The sequence below is a fragment of the Neoarthrinium moseri genome (genome assembly GCF_022829205.1).
Source record: "Neoarthrinium moseri strain CBS 164.80 chromosome Unknown scaffold39_Wmoseri_CBS_16480, whole genome shotgun sequence".
Lineage (NCBI taxonomy): Eukaryota > Fungi > Ascomycota > Sordariomycetes > Amphisphaeriales > Apiosporaceae > Neoarthrinium > Neoarthrinium moseri.
Window position 1 is genome coordinate 92,385 of NW_026055153.1, and position 24,100 is coordinate 116,484.

Below are 24,100 nucleotides of genomic sequence, written 5' to 3' on the forward strand. Positions count from 1 at the left end.
GACCTTGAGCTTCCCAGCAGAACGCCTTTGTCATTCGATGGCCACATGGGAGGAGCAGATCAATGTGTTCAAGCCACTCCCTGCATTGTGGCTCACACGTGTCTCCACACTTGAGTCGACATGAGTGGTCGCAACCCTTCTTCGGCCTTGGACAAGGCTCCAAGCATCTCACCGCGCTGTGTAAAACTTCCGAATGGCATCTATTGACGCAAGAGTGGCCGCATGAGAGGCGTTTGTCGCAGCGCAAGTTGCAACCTCCTTCAGGGGAGAACTGGAGGAAGTGATCGGGCTGCGAAACAAGGATCGGAGTGTCTGGGTGACGGGCGCACTGAAGCTCCAGTTCCAGTCCTAGGTTGTCCTTATATCTTAAGATATCCAGGACTTTGGACCACATTGGTACCTGGCCATAAGTCCTTGAGTTGCCAATGATATACATACCATGCTGTGCTCGCGACAGCAACACGTTAATACGGTTAGTAGTACCAAGGAATCCACACTTGTTTTGCTGATTGCTTCTAACAAGGGATACCACCACAACCTTGGCCTCTTCCCCTTGAAAATTATCGACTGTCGCCAATCTGATACTTCTCAATAGAGTTGTCTTGGTCGCACCCTTAGGCGCCAAGGTGCGGACACTCGGTTGTCCGTGTTTCTCGGCTTCCAAAGCATCAAGCTCTTCCAGGTCTCGCTCGCCCACAGAAATCTCGAACATGGCTTGCATCAGACGTCGAAGTTGGTGAAGCTGACCGAGGTAGGGTGTTATTACTGCAATATCGTCTGGGCCATATGACCCCTGCCGGACAAGATGCTGGACGATAGCGATTGTCATTTGTAGCTCGAAAGAGTTTGTGTGTGAAGTGGTTGATGGATCCAGTTGTATTTCCCTATCCTCAGGTGCCTCATGGTGTAACCAGAATAACCGCCTCTTCATACCTACTATATCAGGATATCTAAACACCTCGCCACCATCTTCAAGAGCCGGGTAAAGAGTGGCCCTTATGAGCTCCGAAATCTGAGGATGCATACGCCGTTGGGTTACTAGTGTGTCAAACGGTAGTTTTTGACCTCCATCATTCGAATCATCCACGAGCCGCTCAAACAGCGAAACATCAAGTGAATATCGAGAACCGCGAGGGTTGGAACTTTGCAGCTCGTAGTTTTGAATCTGTGGTCTGAGTTGCTGGTGATCGCCAATCAGAATAGCATGCTCCACTGAGGGAAGAAGCGCAGTGAGGGTATGGGCCTCGAGGACTTCGCCTGCCTCTTCGCATAGCATGACCTTGCATCTCAATCTTTGAAGAAGGTTGAGATTCTTTGCTAGACTTGTGGTGGTAACACCAACAACATCGGCACTTGAGAGACAACGGAGGTCTACGTCTTGACGGATATTGTCGCGGCGTTCTTTCTCTTCAGTATAGGTCGTATGGTTAGCACTGATTTTGCCGATAATCCGCCCTCTAATGGATCGCAACCAGTACTTATAGATGCGACATCGCTCAGCCCGTGACATCGCCAATACAGGGGAATTGACCAGGTCGCTCACGGCCCGAGGTTCCAACCCAGTATCGCTGCCTCCACGCCGCCACTCATCTAGGATTGAATTTTTGCGTCGCATTACCCTTTGGAACCCATCTGAATCAGCACCGAATAGGGTTCTCCATTGTTCCGGATGGCGATCCTTCAGATACTCCTCGATTGCACTGGTAGTTTGGCTTCGTGCAAGTTCCCCGAGTAGTTGGGTGATGTGTGGTACATACTCATCCATATTTGTTTCGCTGGTCCAAAGCGCATGCCTTTCGCCTCTGGTCCTATCAGCCATTTGAGAGAGGACCCGAAGATTGAGATTTTCAAGAATTTCTGACTTAGATCGGGAACCAATCCGGATGATTTGTTTCACTCCATCCTTATGCAAATGCTCCAAGAGCTGGTCTAAAGCGTGGTTTGTATAGCATACGCACTGGAATAAACGAACTTAGCGTAGCCCAATGCGGAATAAGGGTTATGAACAATGCAAACAGGGAAGGTCTAAAGGAGAAATGAGGAATTGTCGTGTTTCAGAGTACTACACTCTCGAACTGGTTTCAAGTTCTCTTGAACACAGTGAGGGGCTTTGAGTGTTCAGACTGGTAGGTTCCGCGTGTATCTATATATACGATGTGAGAAACCAAGTTTTTCAAGGCACTTACAAGAATTGGTCCTAGATCGGCGCACTTTTTGTTTGCTAGCAGAGTCTTGATGAGTTTCTCCCCAGTGAAACTTTTACCAGTGCCGGGCGGTCCCTGAATAAGGGCTAGTCCCCTCGACAGCGCATTCAGCAAGGCGATGGATTGAGTTTCGTCTAAAGTTGAGTGCGTGGCTAAACTCCGAGCGTCCAACGGCTCATAATAACTGTGTCGCAAGTCTGTACCATCATGTGTCAGGCAAGTAAGGTCGAAGAAAAAACCTGGCTTCACCGAGTATTGAGGAGGGTCCATTGTGGTTAGCTCAATGTCTTCCGATTCAGGGGCAATGAGCTTGGTGAAAGGAACGCTGGGTTTCTGCGACATGCATTGGAGTGCACGGAGGGTGTGCTGAAAGGACGGCAGCAGAACACCAGGGAACTCGACGAGAAATCGTTGGTGGCCATCACTGATTTTGCGATACCAAGAGAGGGCCTGAGTGATAGTGGATCGAGCAGGCTCTGCGATATGTAGATGAACGTACGAAACCTTATCATCACCCGCAAGTGACTGCACAAATTTCGGATCCAATGTTTCCGTTCCGTCTTTGGCTCTCTGGCCAAGTTCGCGTCTGGAATCGGGGAGAATCTTCGTGGACTCGGCTACGGTGCAGAAATAGATTGAGTTCTGGGATATGACACAGACAAGCCCGCCTGGCTGTAAACGCTTCGATTGTGCCCACCAATCATGGCGTTTCTGGTGGTCTTTTCCAGAGAGTGGTTGTCGAAATCTTACCAGAAGATCTAGGCCTGTCTGTTTTTCGAAGCGTATGTCTTCTATGTCAGCACCTCGGTACACGTGGGTCTTCAATCCATTGTTTCCTCGAATATCTCTCTCACGAGTTGAACTCTGCATAGATTCCAGTTGGGCACGGACTGCATCCCGAAGCTGACCAACTGTGTCTTCACGCAGGAGGCGAAACTCTCGGTCGAGGCGACCCCGAATGCCAGAAACGTGGAAGAGGGAAGTATCGTTCATTGGTAAGTACTCCCCTCGAGGCGAGGCGATTTCCTGCTTGGTAGGCAGAATACGAATGTTCACGATGTCTGCGTGGTCATTATCGTGACGTGGTCCTTCAGTTGAAAGATGCCCCGGTAGATCCCGGCGCATTATGTACTCTGCTCGAACTCCAAGGCTTTGTTGGGGCCCACTGGTGAGCGACATAGAGTCTCCTACCCTTAGTCGTCTTTTGATGTAATCCAAATGTTTCTGCGCTTGCATCTTGAAGAACATGCCTGCTACATCGCCTGTAGCGATGGTAAGCGCTTCAAAGCTCAGGAGGATTGGCTCAAAGTGTTCGTTGACAACATTCGTAGTGATGCAGTCGACCATCTTGGCCAAGACGGCTAAGCCTAGCTTGCAAATAGCAAATTCAGACTCTGACTCGCTCGACCTGGGCAGAAGTGACCAGGTGTCTAGTAATCCAATGACGAAGTCGAAGATGAGCTTCATTCTTCTGCCTCCTATTCCTTGCATGAAGTTGTAGAGAGTTGCCACCTCTTGCTCTAAAACAGCGGATTCGAGAGCCCTGTGATGAGTGGCTAAAGTGAATAGAGGTCTCACTTGTTTCACATACAGGTTGGCTTTCTCGGTTTGCGTGGCAGCATTGGGGATATGATATTCGGCTAGGTCACGAATGAACCCCAATCCATCATCTTTAGCCATGAGCCGGATCGTTTCTTGAGACGCTCCCACGTCTCCCTCCATGAGTTCAAGGGCTAGCTGAAAAAAGGTGTTGCCCTTCTCCAGAGGGCGGCGCATCCCAAATGGAGGGGGGGTCAGAAGGCGTCTCCAGGTATGCAGAACGTCCTCTCGCATTTCGTTATGTTCGGTTCCGATGGCGCGGTGCTTGATATTTTGGCCAGAAGACGCCGTCTGGCCACCTACGGTATGCGAGAACTTGCAGCGTGTGCCGAAGCGGCATCTTCCCCGCAAAAAGTAAACGCACTGCTGGTGCAGATGTGCATTGGTTGTTCGAGTTGAGTCCATGACTTCAGTTGGGTAGAGACGGTCGAATTTTGTAAGTATGGCGTTGAGTAGGGGTATAAACTTCTGAGGTGATAAGAGAGGGGGTTCTTCGTGCAACACCTTCTTTGTGAGGTTTCTAAGGCAGCAGGCAACCCCGTTTTGATGGATATGGGTGCGAGAAGGCCCCAGCTACATCTCACTTGACTTAGGTGGTGGGCCTCCGGCATCTCCCAACAAACCACAAATCTACCACCTGCATCAATAGGGTAGCTCCCTGAGAAGACATCCTTGTAGAAATGGCGAAATTTCTGCCCATGCAACCGGAAGCCGGGCTACATCTACATCTAAGTTTTGTGTAACTTTCAAAGTGCAACATCATTGGTGGCGATAAGTGGAAAACTACGACACGGCATCCCAAGCCTTGTCGTTGGCATCTATCGCGGCCTGAAGCATTTCCGAGTCTGAACGTCGACAAGAATACGGCGGGAAAGATAATAACCCCCAAAGTAGCAGAATTCTTATTGACAGAGAACTTCGTACCGATTACTGCCATTTCTTGACATAGATGAGCCTGGATGGGGAAAGGTCATGCCTCTTGTTCACAAGCACAATCGACTATCGTCATATTGGAAGACGCCCCACATAAAGGTGTGAAACATCCACCCGGAGAAGGACAAGTTGAGAAAAAAACAATGCATTGTGCATTGAAAGTAAGGCGTAATCCGTAAACTGGATGTTATTGGCGGAGAGGTGCCACCTCTTAGTCTGCTGTGTGACCCCCTGAAGGCCAGAACTAGGGCCCAACACAGCTATCCAATGAAGCGAATCGTGATGAGATCGCCTCAGGTCGTCACCTCACACCGCAGTTCGGAGAACTTTCTCAACGTCCGCTACGATCTACTAGAACCTCTAGTTTGAACAAATTGGATCGACCAGACTATGTGATGGAAGTCCGACAAGTTGGGTAAAATAGATGCCTTTCGGAAGTAACGTGATGTGATAAATAGCAGTATAGGCCTAACCGGAACATCCAATTGAAAAGTGGGGAACTACGGCGTAAGATGATGATACATCAGCGTAAAAGCACTCTGTCAAGCCTGTTGGCTATGACCCAAAACCGCGGTTGGCACTAAACCCCATCAGTTCTCCCCGAATGAAAGATGCCTGAGGCATGGACTTTCCCACCAGATGGGTGCCTGTTTCAGCTCACCGTGATTGTCATAGGCCGTCTAATTTTCTGTTATGAGCAATTCCAGGCCATCTCGCTTCTTAATTAAGATCCTCTTACCTTCTGTGATAAAGAGGTATCGTCGCCCCCCCATTTTCTACATAGCATTTTTGGAAATCGTTCGCACGTCACCATTAGCACACCTGCTTTCGACCTTCTCCATTTCCAGCAGCTCTTTACAGTAGTCAACAAGATATTAGCGGACCTTGCTGACAATGTGCGAACAATCACCTAATTTCTCTTCGTGGGTAGACCTTGGCGGAGACCAACAGCTGTTGTGTAAAAACTTGTACGATTCGGACACTTCAGAACATGATTTTGATGGCGACTGGGACTTAATTTCCCCTCGAAAGAATCTTTGGACCGGGAAGAAATCATGCGAGCACTGGTTAGATCGTGGCTGTTTTCTGAATGGAGGAAAAAGATGCTGCGCCTGCGCAGATCAACGATCGCATACCGAGTCAGGTTTGTACTCGATGTACGTCGACGGACGGGGCTGGGTTGAAGGTGCAGCCCGATGGGCTTATTATTGCCCAGCCTGTCAGGATCATCACGAGACCGAACTTCTCAACCAGACCCTCGACAAGATGCGCAATGCCATTCACCAGCGCGACGCTGAGAGAAAACACCAGTCCAAGTCTCAATGTGAACACTGGCTTGAACGGTGTTGCTCGATGAGCACCTACACAGGAACGTGTTGCGCTTGCGCTGATCGTCGCTCTGGTACCCGATCTGAGTTGTACCCAGCTTACGTGGATGGGGAAGGCTGGGTCACCGAGGCCACGAGGTGGGCCTACTATTGTCCTGGTTGCAAAGACTTCGAGTCTTCTCTTAACTATACAGCTTCGGTCTCCACCGAAGCTGAGCCAAAGCTTGTCGTTCAGGCGAAACCGGTGGATCAGTCCTCTACGAACCGGCGTTTTTCGGGCCAATGTCGCCATTACGCAACGTGGAAATGCTCCTTGACCTCTACCAATGGGAAGTGTTGTGCCTGTTCGGACGCAAGACAAGAGTCCAAGACAGGTCTCTATGATGCGTACGTCGATGGAGCCGGCTGGGTTGAGGAGGCCGCGAGATGGGCCAGTTACTGCCCTGGTTGCGTCAGAAACTATGGAGGGTAAGTCGCGCAATGCAGCCACATAGCGGAGAGGCCGCGTTCAATGTCTGCTAGTCGATGTTGTTGTGCCTGCAGTGATAGTCAATCAAATGCTCCATCCTACACCATGTATGTCGACGGATCAGGTTGGGTCATGGGTGCTCTGAGATGGACATATTACTGCCCCGGGTGCAAGGTACGTTTGCCCTAGAAAGTATGGCTGTAATAGAGCCAATATGTATCGTGTTTCTCACTGACTATGTCTTAGAACATTTTTATATATGACAAGTCCTTCATTTTAGACACCAGCTCGATCGCAAGGAGCAAGAGATCGGTGTATTGGAGGGGTAATGCAACGACTCAGAGAAACAGCATGAGAAATATCCGCCAAGTAGACACAGACAAGATAGCCTATCAATTCTTTGGGCCACGTTGAAGATCGTATCTAACCTGCATTCGTATTGATATGATGCGACCTCAGGAACATGATAGTTTTCATTGTTAGAGTAAGAATTTGCCGTCTTATGAGCTGGCATACGACCAAGCTTACATAGCTGCAACAAAATTTTGTAGAAAGCGGAATATTTACATTGTGAATGTAGATGAACATAGAAGCGAGTGTACCCACTCTGATATACTGGGTTTGAAATCCCTGGGCGACCACAAATGAAGACGGAAATCAGTCAAATCTTAGGACTGACAAAAACGACCGTTGTCTCCCAGTCCCGAATATATGCAGGCAAGAGATGTTCCTCAAAACTTGGGCCGCGTATTGCCTCTTTCGCCTTTCAAAAAGGCCAACTCAATGCCACATCGCCAACCTCATGACAGATTCGCCCGGATGTTATCGTACACACTGTTCGGATAGCTCAGCAGGTTATTCGAGCTCTTCAGGCCGCCCAAGCTTGAGTAGCTGGTCCCGATCAGGCTGCTGCTATCTGTCTTGTCGGCGCTGGCCTCCCAGAACATGCTACCACCGAGGCCATTGGACTGGATGTATGACACCTTGGTGCGCACCATGTCGGGCGTATCGTAGCTGATGAACTCCTTGGACCCGCTGTCATACGAGTAGCTTGCGCCGATGGCATTGTTGTTGACCACCGTGGCGCCAGCTTTGGGCAGCACCTTGTAGTCCCAGATGCCGTTCTCCCACGAACCAGATCCAACACCCGAGTATGACTGCCCCGGGCCGGCCGTGTTTTCAAAAGCACGTCCATAAATGGGCATCCCCAGGATGATCTTGCTCGCTGGCACACCCGCTGCCGTGTACGCCTTAATGGCGGCATCCGTCGAGAACTTCGTCGCAGTTGGGTTGCTGCTGTCTACGTACAGATTGGCCTGGTGACCAGAGGTTGAGTCCCAGGATCCGGCGTAGTCATAGGCCATGAGGTTGAAGTAGTCAAGCACGCTGGCCATGTTGGCCAACTGCAGCTTGTTATAGTTGTCTGGTCCGGCGGGCGCTGCGATGGTCAAGAGGAAGTGGTATCCCGGAGCGTACTGGTTGGCATAGGTGTCTAGAGCTGACCGTACTGCCTTCAGAAGTGCGACAAAGTTGGCAGCCTGCGTCGCATCCGCGGGGTACTCCCAATCGATATCAATCCCATCGAACCCCCAGTCCTTGAGGAGGGTTACGGCCGTGGAAGCGAATTTGGCACGAGTGGCATCAGTGCTGGCGGCGGCAGGGAAATTGGTGCTGTAAGTCCAGCCACCGATGCTCAGCAGTGTTTTCAAGTTGCGGTTTTGCTTCTTCAGCAGATATAGCTGCTTAACGCAACCGTAGGCGTTGTTGCCCACATCATTCCAAGCTGTAAAATTTGTTAATTTGTGGAAACCTCAATGCAAATTGAGAAGGCCTCGATGAAGAGCGACAGGAAGGGCGAAGTCACAATCAGGATAGTGTATTCAACGTACAATCTCCGTCCCAGTGGATCTGATAATCAGCCCACGCATCTGATGCATAGCTGTTGCTAGTCAGATCCAAAGCTAAAGGCATTCTCAGGAAGGAGAACTTACACGGTACCGTCCTGTTGTATGTTAGCGAATGCGTACAGCACGTGTGATAGCTGGTTGGCCGGCAGTTGCTGGGGTTTATAGGCTCGGCCGTAAATGCCCCTATCTCTTGTCATTATGAATGTTACTGCTGCCATATGGGAATGGCACTTACCAGTTGACAAAATATGCAGAGTTCTCATATCCCGATGCCCGTTCTGAGATGACGCTGACGGGGCTTGACGTACCTACAGGGGAGTGTAGAAGGAGAGCGGTTGCAAGCACCCTCAAAGCGCTGGAAAGCATGACTAATGACAGTGGAGGGAGCGAATAGAATATTGAAGGTTCTGTCAACTGGTAGATCTGGGCCACCAGGTTTTCTTCGAGTTGCAATAGCTATGAGTATTTGGTCAACTCTGGTGGAACTCCGGGTCCAGTATACTTATACCTGAATGCAGGAACGAGAGAGTCACCAGGTCATTCAGGCCAGATACATTCGTTCTGGGTTAGCATATCCGCTCCTGCGTGATGTTGGACTGAGCTGTGTGTAAATGGATTCGTTGGCTCCATACTCGGAATAAAGGAGGTCAAGCATTTGGTAACCGCAACGTTGCCACTTATAACGATTGCCATGTTGGCCTCGAGCTGTCCGCTTCCGGGATATTCGAGTTGGCGATTCGCTCTAGACTCGATTTCTCCACTCCATAATGGTCACCCGAATGCATGAGGACTAGGTTATTCCACAGAAATATGGACGTGACGAGGGGCTTGAGTGGGAGAGATGGGCCATCAGATTATGGTGCCATCATGTCGCCTATAGGAGGGGCCTGAATGCAGGCCCAGGTGACTATCTCCCCCCTATCACTCAGAAAGAAGGTGACTTGGGGCCTCGGGCTGTCAGGAGGGTGACGTGCAGATATGCGGACATCATCAGGGGCTTTTGCAAACGGCCGAGATGAGCGTTTCATGGATAGAAGCGCCGATGAGCCATGAACGTGGTGTGCATCAGGGTCCAGAGGGATCATTTGAAGATAGCTCCACGAGCAAGCGCGCCCGTGATCTCTTATCGTAGGGTTGCATTAACCCCAAACACCCACTTGAACGCGATCGTGACTTGTTGCCAGCCCGGCAATCGCGGACTAGGATTGTCGACCGCAGTATACCACGGGATACCCATCCTTCGATCACCTCAAAACATTTCTCATAAGAGTTCAGAGGCTGCTCGCCGCGCCCGGGCCGTTTGAGCAGATGCAATCCCCGCAAGCCCTCGGAAGGGCCCCGAAATAGCTATAGTATCTAAGTTAGCGTGACATCGGCCCCTGCAGCTGAAGTATTCCTGCGAAGCAGAATTAATTACCAAGGGAGCACCCGGCGCGAGCTGCAGGCAATCAGAGGATTGGGATCCCTAAAATCTACGAAACGGTCCTCCCGGTAGCGTGACCAGGGGGGACAGAGTGCGGAGAAAATTGGTGAAGAGGGGCAGGGGTGTTGCGCAGTGTGGGGTGGATTTTGTAGGTGGTGGAGATAAGATGTCGCGGGAGATTGCCGGATCGGCTGCTTGCGAGGCTACGGGCATGTGTCAATAGGTCAAATTCCGGATTCGGAAATCTCATGACCAACGAGGAGCCCTGCTTTTGGAGTCACCCCTGACCGGGTCACACTGGGGTCCCCAGCCTGACTCTGGGTAGCATTCTACGAAGACATGCAAGACGGCCGGGCTTGTAACGTTACGATGGACACCACATATCTTTGGCGTCTCAGGAACGCGTCCATATTGGAGGATGAACCATTAAATTAAGGGCAAGTGCCAGTGCCTGGGTTGACATCGTTTCGATAGCGCGTAGGCCGGCGCGTGGGAAGTATGAGAAGGACGGAAAGGATGCCACGTAGTTGCAGCATCCCTAGAGGAAAATGCTACGGGAGCAGATTGCAGCAATATGCCATGTACTCATGGCAACCAACCAATACCTTCCGAGGCTAAAGTCTAACATGAGATTGCATACAAATAACCACTGTATGCTGGCTTTGCCCTACGGAGATGCGACTTGCAGAAACCAGGTATGTGCTTCTCTTGGGATCCCGCAGGTTTGCATTCAAGCGAGCGCCATGCAGTTGGTCTTGACTCTTGTATCATGCGGTTTCCACGCAGCAGACCACTCAAACGGCATTCAGGTACAGGTCGTTCTGATAGGCGCACCCAGCCGCCACCGCAGCCACAAAAGGCAAGTACCGAAGCCCTGATGTCGCCTGGATCTGCCATAGCGCCATGACCTGGGCTCCAAACCAACCATACCAGATTCACTTCAATCAGAAGAAATCGTATCCGATTCTAGTCTTACGTCTTTTGTTTGCAGCAAAGCCATATGCACAGGATCGCCGACCAGCTTTGAAGCGGCTGTCCACCGCGATAGATCAGTGTTACCCAGGTAGGGCAGTCTTGAGCAAGAGGATGTCGAGACCATGACGGCCAAAGGACTCATTCAAATGGATGAACTCCGGAGCTCATTCAAACGATACAGAATGGTATACTTCGTAGTCTAAATTAAATCGGAACCGGACCCACCAAGAACGCCGTGGACCCACCCCCTTTTATCTTCTATGAGTGCCAGCATATATGCTTCATGCACGCATGCCAAAATCCAGGACCATAGGGACATGGGCCACCATAGGGACATAGACCATCGAATCACGATGCGATATTGCTGTGCGCTCCAATCGCAACAGTCGCAGGAGATATCCCATGTGGCCCGCCGCATACCGATGGCCGATGTACCGTTTGGGCTCGATTAGATATTGGGGAGGAGGTGACGTGAGACCATAGCATAGAAGTCAAGAGAGAAAGCCACAAAGTGTGAGACGTCAGCTTTGGCCATGGACTCGACGCGTGTAACATTCAGGCCACGAATTTTGGGTCCCACCTCTGAGGAGTTGGCCCAGAAAACCTGGTTGGACATCATACCGCTCCGTGTGTTGTCCTTTGACTGTCCTATCGATCCGTTGTACCGAAGTATTCCTGCCAAATGAGGCCATCACAGGACGGATTGGCCGTAAGCCACACACATACAAGATAGTGTAGATGCACAGCTTCGTACCCCAGGAGAACCAAGTCAACGGCTCTACATCCATATGCAGAAAATAATACTTACAGGCGTCAACGAAGTGCCCAGAACCATATCTGGCGGGTGCTGGTGAGGTAACGTTGTGCGATTTGGCAGGGCTGATGATATGGTGACTAATGTCCCTGAAGTCGGAGCTGAGTAACGTGTTGCTCAAATTTTGCCTAGCAGGATGCCTCAGGGTCACACGGCAGTATCCTCGAAGCGGAGGTTCACACTCGAGGCGGACAACCAATCATTCGAAACTATGCCAAGCTTGCGCCTGCTCATCTTATGTATAGCGCAAGCTGTTGTACTATGTAGCTCACTTAGTGTAGCGGTGGGATGCTCGACGAAGCAGGTTGCATCAGTTAGAATATAAAGCGCCATCGCTGTCTAAGATCAGTAGCTTCTTGCCCGGAATTGTTGCATAGGTCGATCGCCTGCCCTGTTCGTTCCCACTTCCAACCATAAAAATTGACGCGCAGCGTCTGACATGGAGTGAACATCGTATGCGGTGGTATATTTCGTTTGTTTGATTTCCATGCCGCTCTTGATATTGACTCGCAGGTCAGGGCCAGAACTGGTACCAGCGTTGTTGCTCTTAACATAGGCTAACATTGCGTAACGAATATTCTGCTGCATCAACTGCGAGTCTTCCCTGGCCCCCAACCTGTTGTACCACGAACTGCCGTTCTCATCAAGTCGGCTCAAACGCCGTTCAAAGTAGAAATTCAATACGCTTTCCTGGGTAAAGAGGTGGTAAAATTAAATGACAGAATATTTACATTGCAAAACAAGCCCTTGAAATAATCCGACCTCGTGGGCAGTATTTTCTAGACGCGTGCACTGGATCCCTGTTCATTCTCTAACCCACGAGCCCAGAAACGTAAAATGTCGACAACTGATTTCGACCTCGCTAGCCAAACTAGACACAGCAACCACAGTCGTGCGCACAACTGCATTGTTCCTGTCGAGGGAATTAGCATCTCAGAATATCAAGCATGATATGGGGACAGGCTACTTACTCCCACGCTGGCGCAACTGAGCGGATTGGTAATTGGGGTTGGACCCTGGCAGCAAGCCGCGTAGCAGGCTCCGGCTTTGGAGAAAAGGGAGTAGCAATTTGTGCCAGGACAGCTGGGCTCAGGGTTGTTCTTGCATTTTCCAGGCTTGCCGTAAAATGGCGGGTTCGCCACCTAAGGGTTAAGATCGTCAGCGCATCAGAGCCCAAATACAGGTTGAGAGGTCTTACATAGTTGACTGTCAATTGGCCCTTCTTCACATCATCGCCGCCGTCTAGTGGGATGGATCCGCAAATATTGCACTTGTTGTCCCTTCGGAGATTTAGTGTCTGAGTCAACGAAACTCATCTTCGTCGAAACTTACTGCAGGCCTTTGACATATTTCTGGACTTCTTCAATGGTTATCTCCTTATTAGTGTTCTGTGTAAACGCGCAAAGGTTTGCGACACAAATATTGCCTCCACCAGGCGGTACCTTTCGCCCAGGATCAGTGGCGACCTCGTTGTTAACGTAATTGGCGATTTGCTGAAGATCTGCTCCGGCTGATTTACACAAAGACGAGCCCTTACAGTTGATACCCATTCCCGATACAAGGGAGAGGGAGCCCAAAAGGATCGCAATAATTGAACGCATTTCGAAGTGTGATTGTGTTAAAGAAAGATGACTAGTGTGTTAATGTGCTTGAACGAAAAATGATCGTGGACAGAAGACTGGTCCAGCACTTATATATATAACAAATGGTTCAAACTGTAGACTCTGTAATATACTCACTTATCTCTTATTCTGATCCTGCCCGTATACTCCATGTCCCAGGATTTGGGATTTGACGAGAAGTGCTGACGCTATGAATAGCATCCCCAGGCTCCAGTCACCTTGGCCGATGATTTGTGGGGCCGCGATCTTTTACTTGATGGCGTTCGCCCATAACCGAGCGAATCCTCCTGTAGTTCAGCCTCCACACTTTGGTCCCCTAGCCCTCAGGGCTAGACCAAGAATAGATCGGTACGTCATAAAGGAAGCCCTCGGCGTCGCTCTTGGCACAGTAGTTATGAGATCGTACTGCGACGGAAGAACAGCCGCAGGGTCCGCGGGCTGGACCGAAAAACACTGGCCACTTATATGGTTCATGGCTGGCATATGGACGAAGTTTTATGCTTGTCTAACTGCGATCCAGGCTCAAAATAGCAAGGGTAGTTGACTACTGGCCAGCGAAAGCGATCCGGTATTTAGCGTCAATGATCCTGAACAATTTGAATGGAGACGCGGTCTGGCGCTTTTGCGATTTGTCCCAAGGGGTGAAGGAATTCCCAGCCCAAATAGTCCTTATGTAGTTTGGATTCCGTCTGTTGTTCGATAGAGGTTCATGAGATACCACGACAGCCGCCTTTCATAAGTGGTGGGCAACGGCTGCAATATCTATAACCTAGATCGAGTATTCGTGCTCGACTCACCTAAGTCTGGCTGTCGTCCTGACTAGCAGTAAGGAAACTCAATGGTATGACTCTTGTCTTAACCGCCCAAGGTACACGGACGAGTGCTTCCTTTTCCTTCCGATGTTCTCTGCAGTGTTGTAATGTTGAAGATTGTTTCTTTTGAGAGCGGGGCTGTGTGCTCCTCACCAACTAGTATGAGCTACACTTCTGCGCCCCGTCGATTCGATGGTTTATCCGTAAGTTGGATGACAAAAACAGCATCCCTGGCCCACAGTTTCGTTTCGCATAGTTCTCTCTCTTCTTCGCACCCACCCAGCTCCTACATCGCCGCCCCAGACAAACATGCAGCTTTCAGAGCTCCCGTTGGACGTCTTCAGACTGATCACCCGGATCATAGTCCGAGAATAAGGAAATTAGTCTACAAAATCTAGTGTTGTACGCAATATGTAAAGTATGTCCTCGGACCGCTATTGCTATTGGTTGATCAGCGTGGCAGATGATTGGCAAGGTAGCGACATGACATCCAATACACTACAAATGGGTCGCAGGGACATTTTCTAACGAAGTTGTCGACGCCGGCATCTCAACAAGAGTCATTGACGACATTGTGGAAGATTTTGAGAGCTTAACGTGTTTGCGGCCTCACTTAGATATGATTGCGCGTTATCTTAATCATCGAGTTCGCACTTATAAACCTGACAGTCATCCCTGAATTCTCACCATTCGCGAAACAAGTGAGCTACTCGCAAAATACATGGCATCTTTTGAAGGCCCTGTACATAATTAGCTATAGTGCAACCGAGCGAACCCAGCACACACATGTCCAATTCTCCCTATGTAGATAAACGAGGACTTCATTTTCCGAAACCGTCCCTATAGAGGACCCAGCTTCTTGAGTAATCTACTAACGGTGGATGTATCTCTATGTCGTAATGGAATTATTATCCACGTTTGCGGTTCCCCACACTGCAGCCTTATAATTTTCAAGATGATTTCTTTTGGGGGCAGTGTCCTGTACGTCGCCAAATGCAGGTGGGGGGTCATGTAGCAACACAGCCCCGAACTCGTATCTGCCGACGCAGACCAATCAAACCAAGTGTCTTTAGCTATCCCGGGCCATTGGGGCCAGTATTGCTCTGCTTTGCGTCTTGTGCAACTTTGAGCTGCACGGCGGTCTCATTTGCCTCCTGATATACATGTTTACCTTCGCATCGTGCATGCCCACTGGCTGGAAACCATCTCGGTGAACGAGCGATCTGCAAACTGCATGCTGATTCGTTACATATTACGTAGTCCAATCGTGCACAAGCGCAATGAGCCTGGGGAACTAGATCTGGGAGATATATCTTGACTGTGGGACTTGACCACGTCCCAATTGCCCTTGCACTAGTTCTATATTGAGGCTACGAGTCAACCGTCAACATGGATGCAGTTCTGGAAGATCAACGTGCGACAGCTCTGACGGGGTTTAGCCTTCAACACAACGAATCGCGTATACCTACTTTTAAAGAACATGAAGGACAGGACGTTCGACCTCAACGTCTCAGGATCTTCCACAAGACTGACTGGTTCTTGGAGGTTGGCAGTGCAGCCGTTGCGCTTTTGGCCTTGGTGGGCGTGATGATTCTTCTCTTACGGATTCAAGATAGACCACTTTCGTCATGGACCCCGGCTGTATCGCCAAATGCTTTTATCTCGGTGTTGTCGACAACTTCAAAAGCTTGCCTCATTTTGCCAATATCGGAGTGCCTCAGCCAGCTGAAGTGGTTGCATTTGGCAAGGTCAAAGAAGCGGAATCGGTATGGTATCAATGCGACCACGTCCCCCCGTTATTATATTAACAACATCGACAGGCTGGAGGATCTTCAGATCTTTGATAATGCTAGCAGAGGGCCCCTGGGTGCCCTCAAGTTCTTCTGGAATGCCCCTTCCAAATCGTGGCTGCCATGGGTCGGATGCTTTGTTACGCTTGTGGCCATCGCCGTCGACCCCTTTACCCAGCAAATCCTGAATTTCGAGCCTCGACTCACGGAGGCCTTTGATGCCGACTCTTCAGTCGGAGCATCTCAGGTTTACGATTTTGGTACGATGGGAGACCCATCTTCAGAGGGACTAACATTCCGTTAGTAGACCTTTTCTTGCCTCTGCTATGAAATCAATGTAGTAGCACGTGGTTGTTGCAGAGCTTCCTAGAGATAACCCACTCCAGGCCGCCATTACGGGTGCCTTATATGACCAGGCCAGATTGCCGGCCTTTGTGTGTCAAGGAATTATTTGCGACTACCCTACGTTCGCCTCACTAGGTGTAAGCAGCAACTGCCAGGACGTCAGGCAGACTACAGTTGTCAACTGTACTGGGCAAGATGAAGCTCGCGAAAATTGTGTATTGACAACGCCCAGCCAGTCTGTGTTGTTCGCGTCCACTAGCTTTTCCGCTCGCCTGGGATTTGGCCACACCCGGTTGAACACAAGCCTGACACGAAATCCGTCGCGAGGAATAGGAGCAGTTCTCTCGCTAAGCGTTGTGCGGCTGCCCGATGTTGGCACCCGGGATACCTGAATGGACGGAATGGAAGTTCACGATTGTTTGTTTCGATTAAGTGCCATCGAGTATGCCAACTGGCGCATGGTCAACGGAACCATCCTCCCTGGTTTACGGACACCGTACACCATGAATATCACTCAGCCGGGTTCTCTGACTGGGTATACAGTTCTGGACACAGCATTTCAGCACAACCGAACATTCTATATCAACTTTATGGATTCAAATAACATGGTAAACATGCTGGAAGAGGCCTTCGCGCCGGTAGAGCCAAACGTCGTAACCCTGAAGAATGTACCTCTTTACATCAGTGAAGGCATACCCACGACCATCGCAAAGATTTCAGACGCTATCTCTGACCGAATGATATCTGGACCCAACTCTACGGAGATAACCGGCCGCGTGTACACGCAAGAAACCTTTATCACCGTCCATTGGCACTGGATTTCTTTGCCAGCATCTTTAGTTTTTGCAGCCTGCGGTCTCCTAGCTGCGGTGATGCTACTTACGCACCAGGCCGACCAGTTGATATGGAAATCCTCTCTCACACCACTCTTAATGACGGAGGTGTCGTATCCACTGTCAACGGCTCATCAGCGGCCAATATGGACCAATACACAGTTGAAGACAAGAACCACAGTAATTGCGAACCATCTAACAAGGTGAGGGAGAATTGAGGTGGTCGGAATTTGGAGTGTTTCCAGTCATGGCGAGTCACGGGTCCCAGATATGACGGCCCGGGAGCGAATTCTGAAGAGGACGACTTGATACAAAAGCGCCTTGACACTTCTATTCTACTAAAACGTGGCTTCAATTTTTATCGAGGCTCAAAGATACTCTCACCTCGTCAGAGACAATGGAACAGGATAGTTGATATTGTTGACTTGACAGGATACCGTACGAAGTGTTGTGAGAGACGAGTGTTGTGGTGGACCACATGGCATGAATTCAGAAGCGTAGGAATAGGGGGCTAGGCCAACGGCGCTCTGCAAGATCACCCAGCTTCTGTATTTCTCCGTCTACGATATTTGATTTTGGGTTTGGCAGAGGGAGAATGTTAGTTGGAGCACTCGTGTCGAGAGGCATTCAACAGTTCAAAACAAGTGCTTGTGTGAAGTTATGTGTATTTTGATTCCGAGCCCTATTCCGCGACTCAGTGTTGAGCAAATACATAGATATAGACCGACGGCACACCTGCGACGTCTCCTAGTCACTTAAACATCCCACCCAGAACCGCTAAACACGGGGCATCACTAAAACAAGGTACAAAAACGCGTAGAGGTATCCATCCAAGAAAACAGACAAGCTATGTGACTTTGAATGCCAAAGGCGGGAGACACTTGGGCCTCCTGCGCTTCCATGGGGAAGCAACAAGGTTGCTCGGTGGCGAGCATCCCTCCAACTTCAAGACCGACCAGACATGACGTCTCGCCTATTTGGCAGCGGTGGTCTTGGGCTTTGCGGCCTTCTTTGCCTTGGTCTCTTCGCCCTTGGCCTTGCCGGTAACCTTGCTGACGGCAGCCTTGACCTGTGATATTGGCGTTAGCTTGGCAGTATTTAAGGTCAGGCAGGTCAAGGTTATCAGGAGAGGTGGAGAAGTAGGACAGGATAGGATTGGACATGGGCAGTGTTTCCAACAGCTCTGACATGTCCCCATCGTGGACGATTAGGCGCTCGAGCGCGACGCGCGACGCGACGTGAAGATGGGGCGATCGTGAATGGAAGATGTATATATCAGGCAGTCCATGTCGAGCAGCAGTTCACTCCTTCGCCACCGCTGGCAAGGGCATATACGGGCGGACGAAACGGACAGACGGGAGACATATAAAAAAGCAGGGCAGACGTACTTTGGCGCCAACACCCTCCTTCTTGGCGGGGGCCTTCTTCTTGGTGACACCAGCGGGCTTTGCGGCCTTGACCTTGGTGGCAGCAGTGTCGGTGGTAGAGGCCGTCTTGGGCTTTGTGGTACGCTTGATGGTGGGCGCGGTGTCGACGGTCTGGAAGACACGCGGCCTGGAGTTGCCGGTGGCAGAGCGGGTTCCTTCGCGGGCCATTGTATATGTGTTTGGGTTGGGAATTGGGTGGCTGGCTTGTAGCGACAGTTAGCAGGGCGGATAATTTGGATGAATAGATGGAAGACAAGTTGACGCGACAAGTGTTGGTGATGCGAGGCGAAATGCGACAGGAGAATTTCGGGCTGGCGAAGGGGGGGGGGCAAAGAAGAACGAGTGGGTGGAGTTGGGCGGTCGCGCGCGCGCGTGTGGTGGGCGTGGGCGTGGGCGTTGCGGTGCAAAGCTGCGACCGACTGGCAGAAAATGCAGGCGATTTCGAGCTCTTGCAGGCCGTGTGCGGGTGGAGGGCGCGAAAAGAAATGGCAAACGATGGAAATCACGACTTACCACAGCTTCAAATGGCAAAATCCGGTGAAATGAGTGATGATGTGAAGGAGAAAAGGCGGAAGGAGGAGGGCCAGGTGAGGAGGTGTTGTTGTCTGTCGCGCATCTGCCCATACACACACCCGTGGACTTTGATTAGACGAGACGTCGCAGAGCCAGCCCTGGAGGCGACCGACCGACCGACCGACGGGCACCAGAGCCAGAAAAGACCACCGACGAGACCACCAGTGCCAGAAAAGACCACCGACGAGACCACCAGTGCCCTGCCCTGCCCTGCCCTGCCCGGTCCTGTTCTTGTCCTGCCTCTCGGTCTCGCCTTGGGCATTGGGTCAGTCAGCTCTCGGCGCGGCCATGACCAGCCCAGTCCACGGAGCGTAGAGCTTAGAGCGTAGAGTGCCAGGATAGCAGGAGGCTGGGCGGCCCTGGTTGCCTGTGGCATCGCCCGCTCTGGCTGATCGACAACTACTGCCCGCGACCTGACTAGACATTGGATGCCGCTGGTGAACGACCCAACGCGGCCGAGCGAGAACAGGCTCCTCTTTTGTCATTCTCTTCATTTCCTACGGTCTGGGGAGTCCGGACAGGACGGGGGCCCTCTGGATGGACGTGCCAGCGCCGTACCCGTTCCCTCCTCATCTCGTGCAATTTCATTCGACCTGACGCCCGTCCACGCCCGTCCACCTTTGTGTGTGTGTGTGTGAGAGAGAAGTCAAGGTCTACGGAGACAGACAGCAGACAGCTGGTTTACCCGATGGCTGCCGCGCGCCTCCCACACGACGCCTGGCTAGGGCATGAAACGCGAAGATGATGGATTGGTAGACGTGGTCAGCGGCCGATTGGTGTTCTGGACCTTGAGCCGCTTCAATCTCTTACAAGGCTTCACATGTTTCCCCGGTCGCCTGAGTTCCGCGAAGACGCGGCTGATCTCGTCTCGCAAGCCATCGTAGCTCCGGTCGGCGGCAGTAGCTGGCAGCAGCAAGCAGCAGCAAGAACCGCCTCCATGAATCTCACTAGAGTTCATTCACCGGCGACCGGCCAAGTGGCTGGGCGGATGCTCCCTGTGTGTGATCTCGAGTGACCAATTCCCTCGACGCTCCTGCGCGCGCGTGATGTCGAAGGATGTTTTGTGTGTACTCGAAGAAGAGTTAGCCAGGTGGGTGTAGTAAGTTGGCCAGTGGTCTCCTTGACCTCGAAATAGTTCGAGGCTCCAAGGCAAGGGAGACCACCGGCGCCACAGGTCTTACTGCACCCCAGTGGGGCCACGCACAACAGCCAGCACCCGAGCCCCGCATTAGCGCTGGTGCCGCCTTATTTTTTGAAGCAATTCACATTCCGACTCCATGGCAACCCATCCCTATACTTTGCACCAGATGCGATGGCGGCTACAACCCAACGCTTCTGTGCGCTGCGCCCCCCCATATCGGCGCGGATGATTAAAAGAGACCACGCTTCGCATTAAAGCAGAATATTTCACGCTCTCTGCGCCCTTGTGATAGAATGTCCGGATGCCTCGTGCGCGAACATCCCAGATCTTGTATACTGTGCCTAAGTACAGACAGGATCTGGGGTGGGATACGGATGTATCCGGACTTATTGGTTGATCGTGACACGTCTGATTTCCTTCCATGCCAACGACAGCTGGAAGCAATACATCGTGTAGCAGCACGTTCCTGCATCAGATCACAGCAAAGTCTAATGCCTCTCCAAACTACCCCAGTCCCCAGTTCAAGTGCCCCTCCGTCAATGCCTCGGTGAAGTCCGCATCGTAACGGTGAGCGCCCGCCGTGTCGCCAAGTTCTCTGCCATAATTCCCTCTGGTGCACACAGGATGCCCATGGCGATGTTCAGGACTCAGCTGGTATACTGCTGGCAGGGGAGAACAGCCCAACCAGTATTAGAGCACAAGATCTCCAACAAGAGGATTATCTCTGGAGCCTTCACTTCTTTGTTCAAGTGAAGTTCTTATACAAAGACCATGTGCAATTTTCCCATGAATAAAACACACATGGTCTGCCTGAGATATGTCCGGACTGAAGGCATCAGTGCCTTCGGGACACAATAGCCTAGTCCAAAAGTTTTACCACTTTGAGTCCCCATCCCATGCCTCGCTAGCTCAGGAAGCTGCTAGGCAGTAGGTGAATAGTCCCAACTTTCTCATAGCTCTTCCGTGAAAGAGACAACACTGTTGATAGGCAAAACTATCTGAGGATTATGCAACCAGTTGCCCACAGCTCCTTGGTCATAATTTTCCAAGAGCAGTAGTCCTGTGTGGTTGCGACATGCCGGTGCATATCATACAGCACGAAAATACACACGTCGAGTCGACTTTCTTCACTATGTGCCGCGGTCGAAGGATAATTACCAATTGTCCGTGTGGGGGCAAAGACCTCATGTGGACTTTGGAAACAATGGACGCCCTGTTGAAAGATGGCGTGACGCTGTGCATACTTAAGGACAATCTCTCAGAAGATTGCCCTAATCTTTGGAGCCAGCGGGATTATGAGCTTGAGGGTCTTTGTTCTGAATGCGAGGAGAAAACCAAAAAGAGACAGAGAGAGGTGAAGCGAGAGGGGCATTAGAGGGCTAGGTAGAAGGTCCAACGTCCCGAGTCTGCCTCTTTAAAAGGAAAAAAAAACCCCCCCCCCCCCCAACTTATTGTGATACACAAATTTACCCCGACTTTCGAACCTCTCATAATTTCTGCGAGTTGACGTCTGTTTATGCATGAGACTCTGGGTTTTGACCTATCAGTATCATTCAATGTGCTGACCACTGCTGACAGCTTTAGCTTGAGCCGATTTACATGATTGACCTACCTACTGCCACTGTGTGGAATGGCCGGGCGATCTACGCCCAAATTTCGCCGGCTACATGCAAATATGACAAACTTTTCTGGTACCATAGATCAACCAGGACCATTAATCTTGAAATATGGGCAAGACTTGGCTGTTCCGCATCTCTCGCTGTTTCAAAGCCAATCTAATTCTGACGTCGGCTACTTACAAACATGATAAGAAGCTTTGGCAATGAAACAGAGTCAAAGACCTTTGCAAAGTGGTTCTTACACATTGAGTTTGACACAAATCGTTAGGTCTCAGGAAATTGATGCCTTTGCAGTAAGAATACGTTGTCATCCCCTCCAGGTGTCGCATCGATTGGGCAAAGCGCTAGTGTCGCATTTCGCTGACGGGATCATTATGAGTCAAATGCTATTAGCATGTATCCAAGTGGCAATGCACAGCATTCCACAGGGTATAGCGAAATCAGCACTAGCTTATTCGCGCCCTTTAAAGGCGCCATGTTCCATACATGAAAAGTTGCTCAAGCTCCAAGGCGACTACTCTCCTTCTTCACCCCCCCTTCCTCTTCCTACTACTAAAATTATTCCCTGTTGAACATGATGCGCGAAAGCTCCAACAGAGCCGCCCCTAACAGGGACTCTATCCTCACATTCCGAGAAATCACCGAGGACAACTGGCGCGCGGTAGCAAACCTGAGTCCTAAAGACGGTCAAGTTGGCAACCTTGCTTCCAACGTATGGTCTCTCTGCGAAGCCCATTACTCCGAAGACGCATGGGTTAGAGCGATCTACGCCGACGAGACGCTTGTTGGCATGCTCATGATGGCGATTTGGGACCCGGACGAGGCATACTACATCTGGCGATTCATGATCGATGGCCGGTATCAGAACCTAGGGTACGGTCGACGGGGCGTAGAGTTTGCAATTGCGCATATACGACAGCACAATCCTCGAGCAAAGCAGCTGGGGGTGATGTCAACGCCGCCAGAAGGGAAGGAGAGTGAAAGTCCGATCAAGACTGTAAAGCCTGAGGATTCGCCATACAAGTTTTATCAAAAACTCGGGTTCAAGGAGGTTGCACCGGCAGATGAAGACGGAGAGATCAAATTGGCAATAGACTTATAGGCACTCAACGATATTGTGCATTGCTTCAGTTTCTATACAGCTCCTTATCCACAGTAGGAGATTCCGTTTGGAGACTTAATTGAAGCACGTGGTTCATGCCTGGGAAATTAACTCCAACATGGCGCCTGACCTATTCGTAGAATCTAACACCAATTGATCCGAGCAGGGGTGAGTCTGTTAAACAACGGTATCACAGGGCGTGAGAACCTGACACTGAGTACAACGGCGATCATGCTGGTAAATTTGGCGAAAGGGTGTGATAATGGCCTTTCCATCTCATCTGAATGGGAATCCCCAATTGTTTCCAGATTCTCCTGAAAGTACTAAGTGGCGCCTGTGCAGCCGGAAATATACTAGTTATTATTACTTCGGCATTCCCTCCCATTACCTCCCACAGCCTTTCTTGGCACAGATGGTGTTCTCGTGTATATAACGAATTTGACCAGATTCCACTCGCATCAAATTGTTAGTCTGTGTACCCGGGTCCCTTGCAATCGTAGCGTCGAGGAAAGGAAAGTTATGGAATATGTCCACTGCCCCCAACTCCTCGTCAATAGTATACCGGCGATTCGTTACATTGAACGGGGGCGGGAAGTTTAGTTTGCAGTTGCCGCTGATGTATGAGCCGCCCTCGAGCCGGGCACACTGCGCACTGAAAGGCGGCTTCACATTCGAGTCACCCCAAGCGTCGATGTACGCGTCTCCAGCAGCCTTGATGACCTCGCGCTTGTCCCGTTTGCCTTCCGGAATGGGAGTCCAAGTTTCCTTCTTGTTGTACGACAGTGATCCACTCGCATTGAAGAGCCAGTCGCCATCGTCAGCAACGACTGACTCTATTTTTGTGATTTTGCCTTCGGCCAATGCCAAGCGCGTTCCAATGACGTACGGATGTTTGCCTGTCGATACAACCTCCGTGTATGAGGCACACTGAGTCGTGTCGTAGATGCTGCGATTGAAGTCGATGCTGATGCCTTGGGACAAGACACCTTTTGAGATGTCCATGGCTACGTCATTCTCCTGGTATGGAACATTGCCTTCCGCAAGGGCTGGAATTGTTGGTTTACCAGCTGCAAGTGCCGTGATGTATCCCGCTGTGGCCTCCTGGAGCACTTGACGGGTGCATTCTGCAGAGGCCTGCGAGGCAAAGCCTGCGCACAGAAGAAGAGCGAGAAGGGGCATATCCC

General features: G+C 50.8%; 7 protein-coding genes across 7 annotated transcripts; 3 read left to right on the forward strand and 4 right to left on the reverse strand.

Annotated features, from left to right (window-relative positions):
* Positions 1-168: 168 nt before the first annotated feature.
* On the reverse strand, positions 169-4,208 carry JN550_008915 (uncharacterized protein; the record flags this gene model as incomplete). The annotated part of the gene is made up of 4 exons (XM_049320929.1): positions 169-348; positions 401-1,957; positions 2,187-3,747; positions 3,796-4,208. The coding sequence occupies 4 exons, from the start codon at positions 4,206-4,208 to the stop codon at positions 169-171; spliced, it is 3,711 nt and encodes a 1,236-aa protein (XP_049169031.1).
* Positions 4,209-5,891: 1,683 nt separating this feature from the next.
* JN550_008916 (uncharacterized protein) lies at positions 5,892-6,947 on the forward strand (the record flags this gene model as incomplete). Its single annotated transcript, XM_049320930.1, has 3 exons — positions 5,892-6,532; positions 6,608-6,707; positions 6,780-6,947. The coding sequence occupies 3 exons, from the start codon at positions 5,892-5,894 to the stop codon at positions 6,945-6,947; spliced, it is 909 nt and encodes a 302-aa protein (XP_049169032.1).
* Positions 6,948-7,333: 386 nt separating this feature from the next.
* On the reverse strand, positions 7,334-8,806 carry JN550_008917 (uncharacterized protein; the record flags this gene model as incomplete). Its single annotated transcript, XM_049320931.1, has 4 exons — positions 7,334-8,316; positions 8,423-8,472; positions 8,525-8,623; positions 8,676-8,806. The coding sequence occupies 4 exons, from the start codon at positions 8,804-8,806 to the stop codon at positions 7,334-7,336; spliced, it is 1,263 nt and encodes a 420-aa protein (XP_049169033.1).
* A 6,669-nt stretch (positions 8,807-15,475) lies between these two features.
* Positions 15,476-16,613, forward strand: JN550_008918 (uncharacterized protein; the record flags this gene model as incomplete). The annotated part of the gene is made up of 4 exons (XM_049320932.1): positions 15,476-15,631; positions 15,703-15,857; positions 15,907-16,175; positions 16,237-16,613. The coding sequence occupies 4 exons, from the start codon at positions 15,476-15,478 to the stop codon at positions 16,611-16,613; spliced, it is 957 nt and encodes a 318-aa protein (XP_049169034.1).
* Positions 16,614-18,027: 1,414 nt separating this feature from the next.
* Positions 18,028-18,649, reverse strand: JN550_008919 (uncharacterized protein; the record flags this gene model as incomplete). The annotated part of the gene is made up of 2 exons (XM_049320933.1): positions 18,028-18,123; positions 18,443-18,649. 2 exons carry the CDS (start codon positions 18,647-18,649, stop codon positions 18,028-18,030), a joined length of 303 nt encoding a protein of 100 aa, XP_049169035.1.
* Positions 18,650-22,388: 3,739 nt separating this feature from the next.
* JN550_008920 (uncharacterized protein) lies at positions 22,389-22,916 on the forward strand (the record flags this gene model as incomplete). The annotated part of the gene is made up of 1 exon (XM_049320934.1): positions 22,389-22,916. One exon carries the CDS (start codon positions 22,389-22,391, stop codon positions 22,914-22,916), a length of 528 nt encoding a protein of 175 aa, XP_049169036.1.
* Positions 22,917-23,300: 384 nt separating this feature from the next.
* Positions 23,301-24,095, reverse strand: JN550_008921 (uncharacterized protein; the record flags this gene model as incomplete). The annotated part of the gene is made up of 1 exon (XM_049320935.1): positions 23,301-24,095. One exon carries the CDS (start codon positions 24,093-24,095, stop codon positions 23,301-23,303), a length of 795 nt encoding a protein of 264 aa, XP_049169037.1.
* Between the last annotated feature and the right edge of the window lie 5 nt (positions 24,096-24,100).